At 43.1% G+C, this 23596-nt stretch overlaps 1 protein-coding gene across 1 annotated transcript; it reads right to left on the bottom strand.

Annotated features, from left to right (window-relative positions):
• Positions 1 to 2487: 2487 nt before the first annotated feature.
• On the bottom strand, positions 2488 to 21869 carry LOC132710759 (uncharacterized). Its single transcript, XM_087884842.1, has 6 exons — positions 21352 to 21869; positions 11761 to 12364; positions 9679 to 9793; positions 9500 to 9567; positions 8659 to 8788; positions 2488 to 5550 (listed from the first exon to the last, which is right to left on the bottom strand). The coding sequence occupies exons 2-6, from the start codon at positions 12178 to 12180 to the stop codon at positions 3647 to 3649; spliced, it is 2637 nt and encodes an 878-aa protein (XP_087740968.1). The 5' UTR covers positions 12181 to 12364; positions 21352 to 21869; the 3' UTR covers positions 2488 to 3646.
• Between the last annotated feature and the right edge of the window lie 1727 nt (positions 21870 to 23596).

The following is a 23596-nucleotide window of genomic DNA, read 5'->3' as shown; positions in this document are numbered from 1 at the left end:
AGACACTTTTGATTGACAAATACTTCCTTGTTCCTATTGCCCATCTCATATCCCTATTTTATGCAGTAGAAACAAGTCTTGAGTTCAGTTATTTTCCTTTTCCAAGAAGCAGTAACTGTTTTGCGATTTGGAACACACACAGATCTAGCAGACGTCTCCCACGCATCCCTGGAGTGCTTCTCCTATCTATTTTTCTGGCCTCACAGTTTCCAAAGTCCATTTCCTTTGCTGATACTTCAGCATCAGTGGTGGGTTGCTCTTGGTTCTGTCCGGTTCTTGAGAACCTGTAGTAAAAGCAGCGGGAGCAGTGGTGGGTTGCCCCCGGTTCGGACCGGTTCTATAGAACTGGTATTACAACCAGTGGGAGGCTCCGCCCACTGACCCCAACGTCATCAGGACACTTCTGTGCATGTGTTGTGGCTCCGTTGCCTGAGCCTGGGCTATCGACAGATGCAGACTCTGAGAGTGAGAGGGAGGAGTTGGCAAGGCCTCCCTCTCCAGGACCCTCCTCTCTGGCAATGCCTCTGGCGGACACCGAAGGCCAAACGATAGGCTCAGAGCCAAGCACGTCCCCGCAGCCACAGGTGGACAGCGACGAGGAAGATAAGTGCTGGCTGGACCCTCGCCAGAGGCGCAGGGAGAAGCGTGCACAGCAGAGGGGAAGGCATGCGAGAGATTAGCTGAGTCACTAGACCACACCCCACAGGCTATAAAAGGGAGTGTGGTGGCCATTCGGACTCTGTGACGGACAAAGCTAATCTCTGGCGAGGCACTTTGCACCTTCGGACACAACACCTATTTGCTGTGGATTTAATTACAAACTGGACTATTCAAACTGTGTGTATTTTTGTCTGTGTTATCGGAGTAAAAGTTTTTGGCAGGCAGCCACGGAGTTGCTGCCAAGTTCCTTATCACTGACGTTGAGTGTTTGAAGAGTTTATTTAACCCTCCGCTGGCTGGTTGGGTGTGTGCGTGGTATGGGGACAGAACAGCATGCGCAGAAGCGCGCACGGTCCCGTTGTGAACCGGTAGTAAAGTTAAGTAGACCCACCCCTGGGTGGGAGGCTCCACCCACCTGTTCTGATGTCATATTTGGCTATCTGCACATGTGCAGAAGCTTCCGTGCACGGGTGCGCTTCCATTGCGAATCGGTAGTAAAGGTAAGTAGAACCCACCCCTATTCAGCATGTCTTACGGCAGCACACTTTAAGTCCTCTCTTGACTCTTATTTTAGAGCCAATATGAGAGAAGGCGAGGAGAGAAAACTACAGAGTTAGGACACAGCGCCTCTTAGTTGCATCTTATAATTCAGCATCACTATTACCTCATTCTCCTTGTGGTTTTCTTTCGTGCATTATATAATGCAGAGCTGGGTGGAAAGGTGGATTGGGACAAGATTAAGCCAAGGAAAACTCAAACTCAAATAGGGGATTCAGGACCAATGGCATTTTTACCTGCAACTCTCAGAGGGAGTTTCTTGAAATGATTAATCTCTTAATCTCCACTGGTTCATCTTCACTGGTTCTCATTTTGGCTTTACAACCTCCTACTTAGCTAAAACCATAAGAAAGGATCGAGCCTTCACCTTGTCTTATTTGGATCATATTGAAGTAAGTCTAGCGTTTCTGAGGATTATTATCAGTGGTGGAATCCAAATTTTTTTACTACTGGTTCTGTGGGCATGGCTTGGTGGGCATGGCAGGGGAAGGATACTGCAAAATCCCCATTCCCTGCCCACTCCTGGGGAAAGGATACTGCAAAATTCCCATTCCCTGCCCAATCCTAGGGAAAGGATACTGCAAAATCCCCATTCCCTGCCCACTCCTGGGGAAGGATACTGCAAAATCCCCATTCCCACCCCACTCAAGGGGAAGGATATTGCAAAATCCCCATTCTCTCCCCACTCCTGGGGGAAGGATTTTGCAAAATCTCCATTCCCACTCCACTCTGGGGCCAGCCAGAGGTGGTATTTGCCAGTTCTCCGAACTACTCAAAATTTCTGCTATCGGTTCTCCGAACTGCTCAAAATTTCCGCTACTGGCTCTCCAGAACCTGTCAGAACCTGCGGGATTTCACCCCTGATTATTATCCAACAAGACTCTTGCACGAGGTTTTAGATTACTAGTCCTGTTGTGGTTCCTGCCACACTGAATTGATAAGGCTACTCCTGTGTGGATCCATTTATGTAAAGCTCCTTCAGGACTCCATGTATTCATATGGTTTTTCTCATGTGGATCTTGTTATGGTAATTAAGGGAAACTCCAAGTATTTCCTGATTTATGCCTTGTCCCATATATGACATTTTGTTAGTTAAGACATTTCTTGCTCTCAAAAATTAAACATTTATAGAACTTTTTTGGGAGGATTTGGGCCTTCTCTATCATGATCAGATGGAAAATGGGATAAATGTGAAGAAAAAAATATTTTCTCCTATTCATGTGAAATAGCATTGAAGACCTTCAAATGACAGTAGAAAGAGTCTGGTAGCACAGCAGACTAAAGCACTGTTATTAACATCAGCTGCCTGCAGTTACTACATGTTCAAATCTCACCAGGCTCAAGGTTGACTCAGCCTTCCATCCTTTCTACGGTAGGTAAAATGAGGACCCAGTCTGTGGGGGCAATAAACTGACTTATATACAAAATATACAAAAATATGAAGGCTATTGCTTAACCCATTGTAAGCCGCCCTGAGTCTCCGGAGAAGGGCGGCATATAAATCAATTTTTTTAAAAAATCCATTTTTCATAATTAAAACACTTGCCCATTATTTGGTTTCAATTAGTAAATTCAGCTCTCTGGGGCTGCCACTTGTGAAGATCGGATTAAAAAAAAATAAAAAATAAAAAGGTAAAGGTAAAGGTACCATATGTGCTAGTCGTTCCCGTTCATCTCTGTTTCAAAGCCGAAGAGCCAGCGCTGTCCAAAGACGTCTCCATGGTCATGTGGCTGGCATGACTAAACGCCAAAGGTGCACGGAACGCTGTTACCTTCCCACCAAAGGTGGTCCCTATTCTTCTACTTGCATTTTTTACGTGCTTTCAAACTGCTAGGTTGGCAAAAACTGGGACAAGTAACAGGCGCTCATATGTGTAAATAGAAAATGCTTACATTTCAACAACTAAATCTACAATTTATATGGATCCATATTCAACTGGATCTATCGGTGGGTTGCTACCAGTTTGTCCCGGATCGGGCGAACCGGTAGCGGCAGCAGGAGCTACCCACCCGCCCAGACATCTCTGCGCATGCGCAGAAATGTGCGAATGAGCATGTGTGCGCTCACGAGCAAACCTGTAGTGATGGGATTTGAAGCCCACTATTGACTGGATCCATATATGGAACATTCAATCATTACTCCTCCTGAAGTCCCCCCCCCCATATTTCACAGATTTATATGGCTTCTCCCATGTGGATCTTGTTATGGGAATTAAGACAAGAGCCCCAAGAAAAGGACTTTCCACATTCCATGCATTTATAACGCTTCTCCCCCCGTATGGATTCTACTATGATAAATAAGTTCACAGTTTTTAGTAAAGCTCTTTCCACACTCCATGCATTTATGCGGCTTCTCCCCCGTGTGGATCCTTTTATGAAGATTAAGAGAAGAACTTTGAGAGAAGATCTTTCCACACTCTGTGCACTTTTACAGCTTCTCCCCTGTATGGACCGAGTAATGGGAAGTAAGAGAATTACTATGAGAGAAGCTCTTTCCACACTCCATACATTTATAGGGCTTCTCCCCTGTATGGATCCGGGAATGGGAAGTAAGAGAATTACTATGAGAGAAGCTCTTTCCACACTCCATACATTTATAGGGCTTCTCCCCTGTATGGATCCGGGAATGGGAAGTAAGAGAATTACTATAAGAGAAGCTCTTTCCACACTCCATACATTTATAGGGCTTCTCTCCTGTATGGATCCGGGAATGGGAAGTAAGAGAAGTACTATGAGAGAAGCTCTTTCCACACTCCACGCATTTATAGGGCTTCTCTCCTGTATGGATCCTTTTATGAGAATTAAGAGAAGAACTTTGAGAGAAGCTCTTTCCACACTCTGTACACTTATATGGCTTCTCCCCTGTATGGACCGAGTAATGGGAAGTAAGAGAAGTACTATAAGAGAAGCTCTTTCCACACTCCATACATTTATAGGGCTTCTCTCCTGTGTGGATCCTTTTATGAAAATTAAGAGAAGAACTTTGAGAGAAGCTCTTTCCACATTCTGTACACTTATATGGCTTCTCCCCTGTATGGACCAAGTAATGGGAAGGAAGAGAATTACTGTGAGAGAAGCTCTTTCCACACTCCATACATTTATAGGGCTTCTCTCCTGTATGGACCCTACTATGGTAAATAAGTTGACTGTTCATAGTAAAGCTCTTTCCACACTCCATGCATTTATAGGGCTTCTCTCCTGTATGGAGCCTACTATGGTAAATAAGTTGACTGTTCTTAGTAAAACTCTTTCCACACTCCATGCATTTATAGGGCTTCTCCCCTGTATGGATACTACTATGGTAAATAAGTTGACTGTTCTTAGTAAAGCTCTTTCCACACTCCATGCATTTGTGTGGCCTCTCCCCCGTGTGGATCTTTTTATGGGAAACAAGTTCACTGCTCTTAGGGAAGCTCTTTCCACATTCCGTGCATTTATAGGGCCTCTCTCCTGTGTGGATCCTTTTATGAACAGTAAGAGAAGAATTGTCACAGAAGCTCTTTCCACACTCTGTGCACTTATACGGCTTCTCCCCTGTATGGATCCAGTAATGGGAAATAAGATTACCTCTTTGAGTAAAGGTCTTTCCACACTCCATGCATTTAAAGGGCTTCTCCCCTGTGTGGATCATTTTATGTGACTTAAGGTGAGCCTTCCGAGTAAAGGTCTTCCCACACTCCATGCATTTATAAGGCCTTTTCCCTGTGTGGATCATTTTATGGATAGTTAGGTTTCTCTTTTCGGTGAAGCTCTTTTCACAGTCCGTACATTTGTAAGGCTTGTCCACTTTGTGGATCTTTTTATGTGAAGAAAGTTGTCTGTTGTGAATAAAACTTTTTCCACATTCCATGCTTTGATAGGGCTTCTCTCCTGTGTGGATCCTTTTATGATTTGTAAGTTGATTGTTCTTGATAAAGGTTTTCCCACACTCCATGCATTTATATATCTTCTCCTCTGTGTAGGTCCTTTTTTGAGATGTACCAGACCCATTTTCATGAGGAAAAAATAAAGTCTGTTTATCATTTTTTCCATTGTCTCTGCATATATAATCTTCTCCTTTGGTTTCGGCTTGATCGTGTTTATCTACATCTAATTTGTCTCTGAATAGTTTCATGTTATTCCCAATAGATTTTTTATTTGTTTTTCCTTGTTGGGCAACAAAATCTTGCATCGGAGCATGAAGAGACGATGACTTTTCCTGATTCCAATTATTTGACTGATTTCTCTCACAGCTTTCTACTTCCATTTGAATTTTAGGGTTCTCCATACTATCTCCAGAAGTAATTGTTCGGAATAGTTCCCCAGAATCTTCATCTTCTTCCCCATTATTACCTTCACAGGAAAAGAAAAAAAAAATGAAAATAATAGCAAGATTAGGGGGAAAGTGCAATCTGTAGGAAGTTTGAATATAATGAAAAACAAACTACAGCAATCTTCTTAGACGCAGAGATGGCCTTTGAAAATTTGACTTGGACTTAGAAGAGCGTGACCTAAGATTTGGATGGCATCGAAATTTGTAGTACAATGAACTCTAGAAATAGTGCAGAGAGGAGCAACCAAGATGATTAGGGGACTGGAGGCTAAAACATAAAGAACAGTTGCTGGAACTGGGTATGTCTACTCTGATGAAAAGAAGGACTGGGGTGACATGATAACAGTGTTCCAGTATCTCAGGAGCTGCTACAAAGAAGAGGGAGTCAAGCTATTCTCCAAAGCACCTGAGGGCAGGACAAGAAGCAATGGGGGGAAACTAATCAAGGAGAGAAGCAACCTAGAACTAAGGAGAAATTTCCTGGCAGTGAGAACAATTAATCAGTGGAACAACTTGCCTCCAGAAGTTGTAAATGCGCCAACACTGGAAGTTTTAAACAAGAGATTGGATAACCATTTGTCTGAAATGGTGTAGGGTATCCTGTCTAAGCAGGGGGTTGGACTAGAAGACCTCCAAGGTCCTTCCAATTCTGTTATTCTAAATTAGGATTAATCTATATTTTAAAAACCAGGGTGTTAGAAGTGCCAATTAAGAACATGAAACCGATATAAATCCAGACTGTGCTCCAAAATAACTTCTTGGCTCTTGGCACAAGGAGCATCTTACAGAAGAGAAGCAGAAGGCAAATGAAATACCAAATGAAATCAAGAGCAGCTGATGGCAGAAGGGTATAGTTGTCCTACAATATGGTTTTCATGTTGTTATCGGACAGATTCAAGGTGGGGAAAATGGACCTATGGTATTCAACAACATAAAACAGAATTTGAATCTTAATGATACAGAAAAAATAAACATGTAATACCTAAAAGCTACAAATAGGTTTAAAATGTATGATACAGTGAGCAAAGACATTGTATTGTTTTGTTTTATGTTTTATTTTATTTGATTTGTATACCGCCCTACTCCCAAAGGACTCAGGGCGGTGAACAGCCAAGCAATAAAATACATAAGTACAAAAATTTAAAAAAACAGTTAAAATCAAATTAAATCATTTTGGCCCAGACAAATTAAAACACCCCAATAATTTAAGAACAGATTTAAAATTTAAAATTTATATATTAAAAGAGGGAGGAGATTAGGCCAAGCCTGCTTGATGGAATAAAAGAGTCTTCACAGCGCGGCGGAAGGTACGCAGATCCGGGATCCTCCGTATCTCTGGGGGGAGCTCATTCCAGACGGTAGGTGCCCCCACAGAGAAGGCTCTCCCCCTAGGGGTCGCCAGCCAACATTGTTTGGCTGACGGCACCCGGAGGAGTCCCTCTCTATGAGAGCGTACTGGCCGGTGGGAGGCTATTGGTGGTAGTAGGCGGTCCCGTAGATAACCAGGTCCTAAGCCATGGAGCGCTTTAAAGGTGGTAACCAAAACCTTGAAGCGCACCCGGAAGACCACCGGGAGCCAGTGCAGCTCGCGCAGGAGAGGTGTCACATGGGAGCGCCATGTCGCTCCCATAACCACCCGCGCGGCCGCACTCTGCGCCAGTTGGAGCCTCCGGGTGCTCCTCAAGGGGAGCCCCATGTAGAGAGCATTACAATAGTCCAGGCGGGAGGTGACGAGGGCATGAGTGACCGAGCGTAACGAGTCCCGATCCAGAAAGGGACGCAACTGGCGAATCAGGCGAACCTGATAGAAAATCCTCCTGGTCACGGCCGTCAAGTGCTCTTCTAAAGACAGCCGTGAATCCAGGAGGACGCCCAAGTTGCATTTTATGCATATCATAATATGTAGATGTAACAGCGGAAAAAAATGTGATTGTTAGCACTGAAATGTACGTGATGTTATGATCTAAAGGGCAACTTTTATAAAGTGACTAGCTGAATGCCCATCCTCCGCTACTAAACTATGTGATCGGGCTTGATAAATCGACACTTAGAGTTTGAAAATTAATGAGTAGTTACGATCGGCCTCTCCTCTCCACTTCTCTCCCTCAGGCTAGCCTCACAGAAGCCTCTTCTCTCTATCCTCTTCTTTCCCTCAGGCTTGCCCCATAGATCCTCTCCTCTCCCCTTCTCTCCCTCAGGCTGGCCCCATAGATCCTCTCCTATCCCCTTCTTTATGAAACGGGGAGATGGTCATTTTGAAAAATCCTTTCTTAGTGAGCACCTAGAAGCCAAGAGGAACATACATGGCAAATTTCAAGTTTGTAGGCTTTATGGTTCTGGAGATTTTGTGATTAATGCGTGTGTTGTTTTCACTTTTATATATATAGGTATAGCATTGGTATAGGATACCAGAAAAATGCTCTAAAATATATAAAGGTAACTCAAACTTATACTGGAAATGTGGACAAGCAGAAGGCTCGTTTTGGATTCAAAGACATTCAATGATACAGAGAACTTTCAAGATCAACATCCAACTGAAATCAGAACACTTTGTGTTGGGACTAAGGAACAGGAAGCTGGAAAACAGTCATGAGATTCTTTCTGAGTGTGATAATCACAGTGAGACTGTTTTTACCACCAAAGCTGGAGGGTATACAATACATTCTACAATAATGGTAGAATGGTTGGCGAAAATGACAGAATTCTCAAAGATGACCAAATTGACTTCTTTTGATTAGAGAAAGGCTAATATCTGTATTGATTAGTGATTGGAAAACCCCTGAAGGACTTTTTGCTGAAAAAAGAAAAAAAGTGAAGTTGTTTGAAGATTAGAAAGGATAAATTATGTGAAGGAGAAAACTATGATCTAACCTTAGAGAGGCTAGGTTATAACTTTTTTATTACTTCGTCTTTTGCCCCCCTTTCCTTTTTTAATTTCATTATTTTTTTTTCTTATTAATGCATCACTTCCACTGTCTTCTTTATTTCTTTTTCAGAATTTTTATTGCTTTTATTCCGACAAAATATCTTCAATAAACTTATAACAAAAAGAAAAAAGAAATAGTTCATTTCATCTAATTTAAAACTGTCTTCCCAAATTTTGTGGGTGGACCGTAGCAAACCCTTACCTAGAGAGACCAGGTTTCTATGATTTTCCAGCATGACTTCCCAATGCAGCGCTCTTTGGTCTGGATCCAGCTGTGACCACTCCTCCTTGGAGAAATACACAGTCACCTCCTCAAATGATACAAGACCCTCCTGAAAAAAGAAAAACAACACAATAAGACCAGGAGGATTTACAAGATTTGTCCGATTGTTTAATTATCCCAAGCACAGATACGCACTTTCAGTGCCATTCGGTAAAAGGAATCCCAACTTTCTACTGGATCCCTGTTAGCTGGGCCACACTCCCACTCCCCACCCCAGCCCCCGAGGACAAACACAATGCTGATACAGCCCTCAATTAAATTGAGTTTGGCACCCCTGTGCTAATGTGATTATTTCAGTTATTAGGGTGCCGTCGGCCAAACAATGTCGGCTGACGGCCCCCAGGGGGAGCGCATTCTCTGTTGGAGCGCCGACCCTCTGGAATGCTCTGCCCACCGAGCTCAGGATAGCCCCTGACCTCCTCTCCTTTTGCCGCGAACTGAAGACGTGGCTTTTCCACCAAATAACCTGATCCATTGGGGTTTGTACATTGTAATAATTTTAATATGGTTTTAATTGGGGATTTTCATTTGCATTGTGATTTGTATTGTTGACTGTTTTTGTAAGCCGCCCTGAGAACTTCGGGAGAATGGTGGCATATAAATCGCAATAATAAATAAATAAATAAATAAATAAATAAATAAATAAATAAATAAATATTATTGAGAAGATTTACATAATCAAGAATTACTAAAAGGAACACTCTCTATTTAACAAATGCTAACACTGTAATAGCCTTATTTTTTATTATCCTTCTCTTACTTGAGTTGTAGGTTCAACGATTGTTTCAGTTCCATCATAAGCAGGCGTTATCTTCATTCTATTCTTCACTGTGAGGAAGACAGAATTTTAACACACAAAATTAACAAAATAGGACAAGCTATTCTACAGAACAGGAGATAGCAGGGATTTCTCTGGAGAATGGGAGGACCTTCAGTTACCTCCTGAGGTATCCTGACTTGGATCTTCCTGAGAGATCCTCCTGAGAAACGTCTCCTGGAAGGGATTTGATGGATTCTTCCTTCCCTCAGGATCTCTGATCTCCACAGCAAAGGACTTGAAATAAGAAACAAGAGAGAAGAAGAATTATTGGACATCACACAAGATGAAGTGGACCCTTGTTCTCTGAGCACAATCTGAAAATCCCCAATATCCATCAGTGAGGCTGAGTAAAAAATGAATTGTACAATGTCCGCACATTCTGACAGGATTCTAGGGACACTGAATGTGACCACATGCTTGTTGGACCCGTGCCCCTCCTGGTTAGTGCTGGCTTCTCGGGAGGTGACGCGAGGCTGGCTCCAGGGGATTATAAATGCTTCATTGGGTGAAGGTGACTTCCCCACCACCTTGAAAGAGGCGGTGGTGTGGCCTCTCCTCAAGAAGCCTTCCCTGGACCCAGCAGTGTTGTCTAATTATCGTCCGGTCTCCAACCTTCGCTTTGTGGCAAAGGTTATTGAGAGTGTGGTTGCGCGACAGCTCCCCCAGTACCTGGATGAAACGGTATATCTGGATCCGTTCCAGTTGGGCTTCAGGCCTGGGTACAGCACGGAAATGGCATTGGTCGCGTTAGTTGATGATCTCTGGAGGACTCGGGACTGGGGTTGCTCCTCTGTCCTGGTCCTATTAGACCTCTCAGTGGCTTTTGATACCATCAACCATGGTATCATGCTACACCGGTTGGAAGAGTTAGGGGTGGGGGGCACTGTGTTGCAGTGGTTCTCCTCCTTTCTCTCTGACTGGTCGCAGTCTGTGTTGGCAGGGGGGCAGAGGTCGACCCCGAGGTACCTCATATGTGGGGTGCTACAATGGTTGGTCCTCTCGCCCCTTCTGTTCAACATTTATGTAAAGCCGCTGGTCGAGATCATCCGTGGTTTCAGGGTGAAGTACCACCAGTACGCTGACGATACTCAGCTGTACATCTCCACCCCGGACCACCCCAACGATGCCCTTGAAGTGATGTCCCGGTGCCTGGAGACCGTGCAGATCTGGATGGGGAGAAACAGGCTCAGGCTCAACCCATCCAAGACCAAGTGGCTATGGTTTCCAACGTCCCAATATAGTCAGTTGGCGCTATCTCTGACTATTGGGGGCGAATCGCTGGCCCCCACAGAGAGGGCTCGCAACTTGGGAGTCCTCCTGAATTCACGGCTGTCTTTAGAAGAGCATTTGACGGCCGTGACCGGGAGGATTTTTCATCAGGTTCGCCTGATTCGCCAGTTGCATTCCTTTCTGGATCGGGACTCTTTACGCACTGTCACTCATGCCCTTGTCACTTCCCGCCTGGACTACTGTAACACTCTCTACATGGGGCTCCCCTTGAGGAGCACACGGAGGCTCCAACTGGTGCAGAGTGTGGCCGCGCGGGTGGTTATGGGAGCGACATGGCATTCCCATATAACACCTCTCCTGCGCGAGCTGCACTGGCTCCCGGTGGTCTTCCGGGTGCACTTCAAGTTTTGGTTACCACCTGTAGAGCGCTCCATGGCTTAGGACCTGGTTATCTACGGGACCGCCTGCTGCCACCAGTAGCCTCCCACCAGCCAGTATGCTCTCATAGAGAGGGACTCCTCCGGTTGCCATCAGCCAAACAATGTCGACTGGAGGCCCCCAGCAGGAGAGTCTTCTCTGTGGGGCCACCTACTATCTGGAATGAGCTCCCCCTGGAGATTCAGAGGATCCCGGATCTACGCACTCTCAAGACCTTTTTATTCCATCAGGCTGGCCTGACCTAATATCTTCCCTTTTTCCCTTTTAAAATGTAAATTTTAAATCTATTCTTAATCATTGGGGTGTTTTAAATTGTCTTGGGCCAAATTGTTTAATTCGGCTTTATTATGTTTTTAAATTTTGTATTTATGAGTCCTTCAGGAGTAGGGCGGTATATAAATCAAATAAAACCTAAAATCTAAACATCTCCACATATTATGAATGCCAGAAAAGTCTGCGAAGGAGGGGTGAAAAATTCAAACACATTTTTTAAAATTCCCTTCTGGGTTCTTATCCAGATGAAGGTTTCTCACCTGCAACTCAACCTGCTTCTTCTGCTCCTCCACCTGGCTCAGGAGGAAGCCTTCAGCCAGGGCCACCGCCTGGGAACTGGTCTCTGCTCCACACTCCCGCACCCAGCCCTCCATCTCTGGGGGCAGAAGAGCCAGGAACTGCTCCAGAACCACCAGGTCCAGCATCTGGGCTTTGGTGTGCTTTTCTGGTCTCAACCATCGCCTACTAAAATCATGGAGACGGCTGCAAAGTCCTCGGGGACCCTCAGCCTCCCGGTATTGGAAGGTCCTGAAGTTCCAGGACTGAACTTCTGAACAGATGATGGTTTCCTCCTCCAGGATCTTCTGCCTAGTTCTTGCCCAGATCTCCCCACAGGTCTCAGGCTGAACAGCAGAAGGGCCTTTTCCAGTTTTCTCAGTGGCTAAAGGTTGTGTTTCCATTCTTTCCCTGTCCTGAAACGCAACTCCAAATGGATCCAAGGAATCTTGTGGATCTCCAAATGCCTTTTAATTCATATGATCGATCCTGTACACACTGGAAAGACGCCAGAAAGCCTTTCAGCTCTTTCCCCCCAAGAGATAATTTTTGTATGCCAAGAAGTTCAAATGACTCCACTTTGTGTATCTGACATGGAAAAGAAAATCAATTCCAAGAATTAAAAGGTGTAGATTTAACCACTGAAACAACACTCATCCGCATGCAATGAAACATTTTTCCGATGAGCTCTAGGGCAGTGATAGCTAACCTTTTTGTGATCATGTGCCAGGAGCGGGGATGGTGGTGGTGGTGGTGGTGGTGGTGGTGTTTTGTGTGCATGCGTGGGACCAGAAATTGGCAAATGGGCCATTTCTGGCTTCCAGAGGGCCTCTGGGGGATGGGGAAGGCTGTTTTTGCCCTCCCCAGACTCCTAGAAAGGCTTTGGAGGCTGGGGAGAGAGAAAAACAGGTCCCTCACCACCCCCCAAGGTCCTCCAGAGGCAGGCTTGTTTACCTACTTCTGATGGGCCCAGAAGGCCCAAAAATCAGCTGGCCGGTGTGCTGGAGCTGAGCTCACGTGCCCACCAATATGGCTACATGTGCCATAGGTTCACTATCACGGCTCTAGAGGTTAAGGAGAGTGAGTGGAAGGTCCTAGAGAGGACATTTGTAACCTATGTTAGGGAAATCATGTTGCAAACAACTGCCTAGGTGGGGGCCTACAGATAGAGATGTGGTTTTGTTGCAGGAAACTCTTATTACCGATTCAGGAGACAAGACCAGAGAGGTTGGAGAACACAGGTTTATTTGAGCAAAGGTTCAGAGCTTTAGCATGGCAGATTCTGAGTCCTGGGCTATGCCCAAGGTTTGTCTTTTATACATTTTGCAACCCCAGCTTCCCTTTTTGGGTTACCACTTTGTTACACTTGTCTAGCTACACCCCAGCATAACATAAAAAAGGAGAAGTTATCTGACACATATTCCATATAAGACATTATCTTACACCACCTGTTACTTTCAGTGGAGTCTCCTTGCAATATCTTCGTTACAGGAATCGTAAGTCATTAAGCGTACAAGTACATCTGTTCTTTCCTAAACCTTGCAACATACATATAAGTAAAGCAACTTCTGCTAATTCTGTTTATGCATTTATAATACTTTAATAGCAATTTTACCCTCCTGCCTCAGTTTCCCAATGCCTCCCCCTCCTAGGGCTGAAGGGGAAAAAAATAATCAGCCCAAAATCACTCAGCTGGCCCTCATGGCCAAAGCAGGATTTGAATTCACAGTTCTCCAGCTTTGTAGCCTGTGGCCATAAACACAAGACCAATTTGGTTCACTGTAAAAGATTTCCCTTCCCCTCCTTGGCTCCCAGGAAAAGAAAAACAAATTGAGCGCACAGAGCACACAGTAATTAATCATCTCTTCTGCAGTAGCAAGGAGTTCCCAAAACACATACTGTAAATAAAATTTCCTAATGTTGCAGGAATACTGAGACTCACCTCCGTATCAAAAGGAGTTGTATTTATTTGCACAAAAGGTTCAGAGCAATATAGCCATAGCAACATCTGAACCCCCTCTTACGGAAAAACAAGCACTTATATACTTTTCAAAAGTAGCAAAACACGGAAATATACCCTATCAGCCTTGATTGGTTATATTATTTATAGCCCCCTGTTGCTCTGTTAAAGAAGCTAAATATCTTGCTACTCCTTCATACAGGATGAGGTCACAGGTGCCTTGCAGGAAGTACCTAAGTTTCCAGCAGTTTGTTTGTGGTACCTTAATGCTTGAATAAGTGTGAACTTGAGGTTTGAGTCTAAGGTGACCAGACGTCCCGCTTTTGGCGGGACAGTCCCGATTTTTAGCAATTTGTCTTGCGTCCCGCGGCGTTTTAAAAAAGTCCCGATTTTTCATTCTGCCTCCTGAGTCCCGGCTGCCTCCTGAGTCCCAGCTGATGGCTAGAGGGAAAAAAACTGTTTAAACTCTTGCCGCGGGGCTTCAAAGGGCCGCCCTACAGGTGATCAGTGTTAAAAGAAAACAAATGAGTAGATCGATGCGTGCAAGAATAGAAAAAACAGCCCCTTACAGCTTCCACATAGGTTAATTAGCACAAGTTGATTAGCTCGGCTTCCCCACTCTCAGCTGATTTGCTCTCAGCTGTTTTGCGCAGGGCTCTGCAAAGAGTTCCTGGAGCAGATTTTTTTTCCCCTAGCTATGCTGAAAAGCGAAAGCGAAAGTAAAGCAGAGTCTTTGCTGCAACGTGACAAAATGAGGCAGAGAGAGATTTCTTTTTCTTTTTCTTTTTCCTCACCAAAAAAGGTAGGTGCAAAACTGCAAACAATGGGAAATTTAGGGCAAAAGAGGAGAGTTCAAGATTTTAAAACACAAAAGAAAAAAAGCTCTATTTAACTAGGGAATTGTAATAATTGAGATACTATTAATTGTATATTGTGTTGAAAGCAGAAATGCTTAAGTTGTGGTTTGGAGGAATATATGGGGGAAATTATTTGGTTTATTATTATTGGTAAATATAATTAATTGATTTGTAAGAAATTGGATTGCATGGAAATAATTGGAATATTCATGTTCATATTGATTAATATACAAAAAAGATAGTTATATAACTAATTGATTTATATTAAAATGTTGAATTTGTATTAAACAACTGTATTACATAATTACATAATTAACCAATGTGAGGATGGATATAAAAATAGATGACAATGGGACGGGGTATAATATAGAATAGAAGGGAAAAATTGAATTTGATTAAGATTAGAGATGAGGATGAAGGGTAATATTGTTTTTTTAAAAAAATAGATGAGGAATAAATATGGCAAAAAGGAAATATAGAAATTGTAAATTTAATTGAAATGACTAAACACTGTTTAAATTTGTGAACCAGCCAAATATTCTGTTCAAAGAAAATACATTGTATGTTTGTATGTGTGTTTCTAATTATTGCTATTTATTCATATTTGTTCTCTTTTATTCTTTAAAGTTTAACAATTCATTCTTTATCTTAACATCTTTATATTTGTTTGGGGTTGGCTTTCTTCCCTTTCATCTTTTTTATTGTACAGCAATCTTTCTCCTCAAACCTACCACCTCTCTCTTTTCTTTCCTTCTTACTTTCTCTTCCCCCCACCCTCTTCTTCTCCTTCCTACTTCTTCCTTTCTCCTTCTCCTCCTCTCTTTCTTCCTCTCTTACCCTCACTCCTACTCTAATTTCCCTTCCCTTCCTTCATCTCTCTCTATTGCTGTATCCTTTTATGCATATGGACTACTCAGAGGGCTGAAAAAGTTATTTTTGACTGGTCCTCACACTTTTGACCAGTCCTCGAACTTACGACTGTCCTCACATTTTACATTTTTGCCCTATCTTGTCATCATGGTGAAGAGAAGCAGTTGTGAAATGAGTGACACGGTTGTTGAGAATGCTGCACGGGCATAAATGTGAGGATGGTCATAAGTGTGAGGACCAGTCAAAAGTGCGAGGACCTGTCAGAAATGACTTTTTTCAGCCCTCTGGGTAGTCCTTTTGTGCATATGGACTACTCAGAGGGCTGAAAAAGTTATTTTTGACTGGTCCTCGCACTTTTGACCAGTCCTCAAACTTACGACTGTCCTCACATTTTGCGTTTTTTGCCCTATGTTGTCACCATGGTGAAGAGAAGCAGTTGTGAAATGAGTGACATGGTTGTTAAGAATGCTGCACGGGCATAAATGTGAGGATGGTCATAAGTGTGAGGACCAGTCAAAAGTGCGAGGACCTGTCAGAAATGACTTTTTTCAGCCCTCTGAGTAGTCCCTATACACATAGCCACGCCCACCCAGTCACATGACCTCCAAACCACGCCCACAGAACCGGTAGTAAAAAAATTTAGAACCCACCCCTGGTTGGGGGTCACCACAACATGAGGAAGTATATTAAAGGGTCGCGGCATTAGGAAGGTTGAGAACCACTGTTCTAAAGGGCCTGATTGGCAAGAATTCAAGGACATCCTTTTGAAACAAAAGTTAATTATTATCAAAGGAAGCCATAAATCTATGCATCAGTGGATGCAGAACTAAGGAGGATGTTTAGGTAAAATTATCTTCATGTACTATAAATTAATGTAGGAATTTGGTAATTAAAAAAGTGTCAATTGTCATGTAACGGATGTATGTTAACCATATATGGAAAACTGCTGTGCCAGCAGAATCCTTTGTCTTGGATATGTATAAAAGCAGTTATATCAGAACTCTTTCCTTGTTCAGAATGGCAGATACAAATCTGGTTCTGAAACTGCGCAAATAAACTGACTCTGGCTGACCAAGGAATGTTGTTTGGTCCCATCATTCTACAACAAGAGCACTTCTGCTGTTGCAGGAAAAGAAACGGGACCAGGCCAAGCCCTTCAATGCAGGAAAGAGTTTATTGTGCACGGTTCAAACAGCCCAAAGGCAAACAAAAGTTTGAACCCCGAGGGGTCCTTCATGACAAGTATTTATACAATCCAATTGCATATGCATATCAGGGAGCATTACATTTAACACGTAAGAACTAACCTCCATCAGTTTGCAAGGATCAAAGAGGAGAGGAAATAATAAACACCCACTAACACATTCATGTTCTCTGGTCAGTGTCTCAAGACAAAACATAAGAAGATAAGGGACTGAAAGATGCCTCAAGGGTAATAAAGGAAGCAGCATTTGTTATCTGGGGATATACATGACATTTGGAGTGCAATAAACAGTGAATAATAGGATGCATTTGTTTTGTTTTTACAGATAAGTACCTTTGTCAAATACCTTCGTCAATCCAGCAACCTTTTATTGGCATGGAAGAGGAAAGTCAACCTTGGCCAAAGTTTTAGGCCTTTAATATTTGAAGGTTAGCAACTATCAGAATTTGGTCTGCCTCACTGCTGTATGCTGCCATCCCTTCTCCAGGGAAGAAGCGTCTGCCGGAGGAGCATGGAGCTGGCAACAGCTTGCTTTCGTGCCCGGAGCGCAGTGCACAAACTTTCCCCATGCTTCCCAAACTTTGGTGCGGGGCTGAGGGCAGGCGAGAGGTAGAGAGGAAGGAGCAGGCAGCTGCTATACCTCGGGGCTCCAGGGAGAGTCAAGGGTTAACTTTTCAGCATTCCACGATCCAAACCTAACTGGCTTCTCCGCGACCGAAGGAGACATACACCCCGGCGTTGACTCAGGGACACAACTGCAAAACAAGTCCCTGCCAGCCTCCCCGTAAAACTTGGGGTTTGCCTTACAAGGGGGGTGGGGAAGAAAAAGTCCTGGTTGAGGAGGAATCCTCTTTGCAGAAGTGGCTCCCCCCTGTTATGGAATGAAAGACTGAAAAACATTCCTGAGTCAGCCAGATACAGTTTATTGCGCAGGTTCAGAGCCAGATTTGTATCTGAAATTCTGAACCCCTGAAAGCTCTGATACAACCTGTTTATACCTGTTTCCAAGACAAAGGGTTTGGTGAGCTCATGCATTTTCCATATATGGTTAACATACACTTGTTATATGATAATTGACATTTCCTAATTACTAAACCATTAGTTTCTAATTTATAAGATTATCTTTAGCTAGACAACCTTCCTTAGTTCTGTAATTACTAATACGGGAGATTTTATTGCTGTCCTTAGGTAATAATTAACTCTTTGTAACATACATGTCTTTGTGTCTTTGACAGTGATGCCCCTCAGATGTTTTCCATATGACTGTCCTTCCGTGACAGCTAGGCCTCATCAGAAGATATATTACCAATAATGGGACTTTGCTGATATAATCTCCAGACAAGCACATTTCTCCCTTATAATAATGTGAATAGAGAGGGCTGTCCTTTAACTGACCCTGTATGATTCCTACTTTATTCACATTATTCCCATTCACCTTATTCACCTTATTATATTATTCACTTTACCCCTGCCAGCCTCCCTGTAAAACTGGGGTTTGCCTTACAAGGGGAGTGGGGAAGAAAAAGTCCTGGTTGAGGAGGAATCCTCTTTGCAGAAGCGGCTCCCCCTGCCAGCCTCACCATAAATCTCGGGATTTGCCTTATGGGGGGAGAAAGGTCCGGGGAGGGGGAACGTCCGTGGTGCCAGTGACTGCAGCCGCACTCTGAAGCCCCGTTGGAGCCGGTCAGGCAATTTCCAGCATGGTCTGCGCTAGCGGGGCGCAGGGCTTGCCTACATAATTTTGCCGGCAAAGAGGCAGTGGCGGAAGGCCATTTTTGCCAGCAAAGAGGCAGTGATGCCGGCAAACAGAGACAGAGCCTTGGTAGTACAGTGGTTTAATGCACCCTGTAATTAACACAGCTGCCTGCAATTTCTGCAGGTTCGAATCTTACCAGGCTCAAGGTTGACTCAGCCTTTCCATCCTTTCTAAGGTAGGTTAAATGAGGACCTAGTTTGTGCAGGCAATAAGCTGACTTTCTATAAATATACAAAAGTATGAAGGCTATTGCTTAACGCATTGTCAGCCGTCCTGAGTCTCCGGAGAAGGGCGGCATATAAATCAAATTAAAAAAAAAAACGTATGTGGGCAAACCCCTCGCCCCGGCTCCGTGGGTCTGCAGAACTGAGCGTCTGGCATCCTGTTTCTCTTGCGCTGGCCACCACCTTGCACATGGCTGATCGGCACTCCAACGGGGCTTTTCCGGAGCGTGGCTGCAGTCACTGGCACCACAGACATCCCTCCCACCAGGACCTTTCTCCACCTCCCCCACCCCACCGCCCCCCACCCCCAGTAAGGCAAACCCTGAGATTTACAGTGAGGCTGGTAGGGGGAGGAGGAGCTGCCGCCTCTGCAAAGAGCATTCCCGTCTTTCTCCCCCCTCCCTCAATAAGGCAAACCTCGAGCGGAAACAACAGCGCAGGCAAAAAGGCAGCGCTGGTTTGCCGGCACGAACGGCCTCCAACGTGGATCTCAGGAAGCGGCTGTCAGCTGACAACTATAATGAATATGTCCACCTGCCCTCCCGAAGCACCACCGCAGCGAACAAAATCATTGCTATGGATGCATAGCTTGTCGGGGCTGAGCAGTGAAGCCGCTGCTTGGGGGGGGCAGTAAATTGCTAGCTCCTTCCCGCGGCCCTGCCATGCTTGCCTGCCTTCCACGTGGACCTCTGCTTGCCTGCCTTTGCAAGCTGGCCATCGGGACGCCAGGAAGGCAGCATGGAAGGCAGGAAAGCATGGCAGGACTGCGGGCCATGGACCGGTTCGGGGGCACAGCCAGCCGGCCATTGCTCCCAGTTCGGCGAACTAGCCTCAATCTCCGATACCTACTCGCCCAAGCCGGTCCAAACTGGGAGCATTTCACCTCTGCATTAGAGGTCTTCTCGTCCGACCCCTTTCTGAGAAATGTTTGTCCAATTTCCTCTTAAAAACCTCCAATAATGAAGCACCCATACATTCTGGAGGCAACTATCCCATTGATTAATTAATCTCAACAGTCAGGAAATCTTCCTTAGTCCTAGATTGGTTTTCTCCAGGGGTAAAATCCAGCCGGTTCTGATAGGTTCTGGAGAACCGGTAGCGGAAATTTTGAGTAGTTCCGAGAACCAGCAAATACTACCTCTGACTGGCCCCAGAGTGGGGAGGGAATGGAGATTTTGCAGTATTCTTCCCCTGTCACGCCCACCAAGCCATGGCCACCAAGCCATGCCCACAGAACCGGTAGTAAAAAAATTTGGATTTCACCACTGGTATAAAGTAATTAATCATCTCTTCTGCAGTAGTAGCAAGGAGTTCCAAAAACACATGCTGTAAATAAAATTTCCTAGGATTGTCCCTTTGACAAGAATGCCCTCAAATGCATTGTTTAGGATAAATCCAAATTAAAATGCAAAGGAAAATCACTGAAGTTTTACACACACACACCCCAGAAACAGAATATCAGAGTTGGCTGGGACCTTAGCAGTCTTCTCGTCCAACAACCTTCTGAGATATGTTTGTCCAATATCCTCTTAAAAACCTCCAGTAATGAAGCACCCACGCCTTCTGGAGACAATCATCCCATTGATTAATTAGTCTCAACGGTCAGGAAATCTTCCTTAGTCCTAGATTAGTTTTCTCCCTGGTTAATTCCAGCTATTGCTCATGGTTCCATCTTGTAGTACTTTTTTTAAAAAAAAAAGTATTTTGAGGGAAAGAAGAGATCCGATGCCACAGTGCCCCTCCCTTCTCAGGCAAACGTTGTAAGCAGGGGAAAATTATTTAATTTAAATTATTTCAATTATTTCAATTATTTAAAATAATTATTAATAAATTAATAATAAATTATTATTTAAATTATTTAAAATTATTTAATTCTTTTAATAATTTTAAATTTTGTATTGATATGTGTTTTAGTTCTGGCTGTGCACTGCCCTGAGTCCACTAGGAGAAGGGCGGAATATAAATTTGAATAAACTCAACTGATCCGTTTGGGGATACACCATTATAATTTTAAACTGTTTTAATAGGGTTATTGATTTTAATTTTTTTCATTGTGATTTGTATTGGAATTTGTCATTTTGTAAGCCGCCTTGAGTCCCTAGGGAGAAAGGGGGCATATAAATCGCAATAATAAATAAATAAATAAATAAATAAATAATAAATAAAAATGGTTAAAAGAACATAAATAAACCGGTAACCCCCCCCCTCCTTTTCCTACTCAGATACAATTTCAAAGGCAGAATGAGATTTGCATTAGAAAGTAGAGAGGAATTAGAATCCAAAAGTCAAGAAATAGCCTTGATAGTACAGTGGTCTAAGCACCCTGTTATTAACACAGCTGCCTGCAATTACTGCTGGTTCGAATCTCTCCAAGGCTCAAGGTTGACTCAGCCTTCCATCCTTTCTAAGGTAGGTGAAATGAGGACCCAGTTTGTGGGGGCAATAAGCTGACTTTGTATAAATTTACAAAAGTATGAAGGCTATTGCTTAACGCATTGTAAGCCGCCCTGAGTCTCCGGAGAAGGGCGGCATATAAATCAAATTAAAAAAGAAGAAGAAGAAAAAAACGAATCAAATCGAGGATCGGAAGAGTAGTTAAGAGACCAGAAACCAATGCAGAGCGGGTGAGTTAGCAAAAATAAAGAATTACAGACGCACAGACAAATTTGAAAACAAAATTTTGCACGAATAACTGATTTCTTACCTTCAACTTTTCATGCCTCCTTCTTGGTCTCACACGTGCCGGTTAGAAAAGGTTGGGTGGGTGGGGAAACGGGGCAGTGAATGCCTTTCTTCCTGGAAGAGTGGTAAAAGTTTTTTTTAACTATGAAAAAAAAAATGTTGCAGGAATAATGAGACTCAGACCTCGGAATCGAAAGGAGTTGTTATTTATTTGCGCAAAAGGTTCAGAGCAATAGAGCCGTAGCCACATCTGAACCCCCTCTGATGGAAAAACAAGCGCTTATATACTTTTCAAAAGTAGCAAAACACGGAAATATAGCCTATCAACGTTGAATGGTTATATTATTTATAGTAAAGCAGACTGATGGGGTTAAGAGCCTGCTCTCAATGCCTACGTTGAATGAGAGGACTGATGGGATTAAGTCCCCGCTCATTATATACGTGACATCTCATCTTTGTTGGGCTTCCCTGGCAGGACCAAGAAAGTGGGCATGTCATACCCATATATAGTAGTCATGTATACATCCGGAAATGAATATACAGCAACAAAGAGAACAAGCCATGTTTCTAGCTCCCTCTTAAGGACATTGGCAACATCAGGACACAGTATGATGCAATACAGCAGTCTTAAAGCTATACAATACAATACAATGCAAACATACGTTGATGGTTTATATATTGCCAACCCAACAAGTTAGATAATAGTCATATGCCTAACAAACTCCCAGAATTCCTCAGCCAGCAAAGTTGGCTAAGGAATTCTGGGAGTTGACGTCCACAAGTCTTAAAGTTGCTCCTTCCCCTCCTTGGCTCCAAGGGAAAGAAATTGAGCACAAAGTAATTAATCATCTCTTCTGCAGTAGCAAGGAGTTCCAAAGATTACACACATGATGTAAGTAAAATTTCCTAGGATTGTTCCTTTGGCAAGAATGCCCTCAAATGCATTATTTAGGATACATCCAAATTAAAATGCAAAGGAATATCACTGAAGTTTTTTTACACATACACACCAAAAACAGAATTATCAGAGTTGGATGGGACTTTAGAGGTCTTCTCGTCCAACCCCTTTCTGACAAATGGTTGTCCAACTTCCTCTTTTTTTTATTGAAAAGTTTTTAAAAAGTTTACCTATATATCTCCCCCTTCCCTCCCCCCTCCCCAACTCTCCCCTTCCCACCCTCCACCCTCCACCCTCCCTACTTCCCGGAGCAAAATACAGGGTATAACATTCAACAATCATAATCTAACATAGTCTAATTAACTATAGCCTCTTACATCCCTCTAATGCTTTAACTCTCTGTTTACCAAACTTAATTTAATTACACAGTAACATCTTTCTATTTATTCATAAGCTATCTGAAATTTTTTAGTCCGATATTTACTTTGAATATAATCTATCCATCTTCTCCATTCCCTCATGTATTTCTCATTTGAATAGTCCTTCAAATACGCTGAAATTTTTGCCATCTCTGCTAAGTTTGCTACTTTTAGTGCCCATTCTTGAATAGTAGGCAAATCTTCCTTCTTCCAATACTGCGCCACCAACAATCTTGCTACAGTTATTAGGTTCAGGATCAAGTTAGTCTCTATAACCGTACAATCCGTGATTATACCGAACAAAAACAACTGTGGAGTAAACTTTATCCTCTTTTTAAAAATATTTTGAATAATCCATGAAATTTTTATCCAAAATGCTTTAACCTTTTTATAAGTCCACCATACATGAAAATAAGTAGCATCATCACAGTCACATCCCCAACATTTAGATTGTAAATTCAGATACATACAAGCTAACTTTTGGGGATCTAAATGCCATCTGTAAAATATTTTGTAAACGTTTTCTCTCAGGTTTTGCGCTTGTGTAAATTTTACATTTCTTACCCATATTTTTTTCCATGTTTCCATCATTATTGGTTGTTCAAAGTTTTGTGCCCATTTTATCATACAATCCTTAACTAATTCTGTTTCCGAGTCTAATTCTATCAATATATTATACAACCTTTTTATATGCATTTGACTCTGGTCTCTAATTTGTTTTACCAAATTTTCCTCACTTTGTGTAATACCAATGTTCTGGTCTTTTCTCCATCTGGCTTGTAATTGTACTAATGTGAATGAGGTGAATGGTATAGGGTCAGCTATATGAACACTGGAGGACCCTCTCTATTCACATTATTATAAGAAAGAAAAGTGCTTGTTTAGAGATTACACTGTCAGCTAAATTCCATCTTGGTAATATATATATCTTCTGAGGGGCCTAGCTGTCA

This window comes from Pantherophis guttatus, chromosome 2, assembly GCF_059756535.1.
Source record: "Pantherophis guttatus breed Tessera chromosome 2, ASM5975653v1, whole genome shotgun sequence".
NCBI classification, from domain to species: Eukaryota; Metazoa; Chordata; class Lepidosauria; order Squamata; family Colubridae; genus Pantherophis; species Pantherophis guttatus.
The sequence above is the reverse complement of the archived record's forward strand: the minus strand, read 5'-3'. Positions and strand labels throughout refer to the sequence as shown.

Excerpts from the sequence above, each read along its gene's own strand:
- LOC132710759 (XM_087884842.1), bottom strand. The coding sequence starts at position 12,180 with ATGGAAACACAACCTTTAGCCACTGAGAAAACTGGAAAAGGCCCTTCT. Across the intron at positions 9,794-11,760 it reads AGAAGCAGGTTGAGTTGCAG|TCCTTTGCTGTGGAGATCAG; the intron begins GTGAGAAACCTT and ends TCTTATTTCAAG. Across the intron at positions 8,789-9,499 it reads TCGTTGAACCTACAACTCAA|GAGGGTCTTGTATCATTTGA; the intron begins GTAAGAGAAGGA and ends TTCTTTTTTCAG.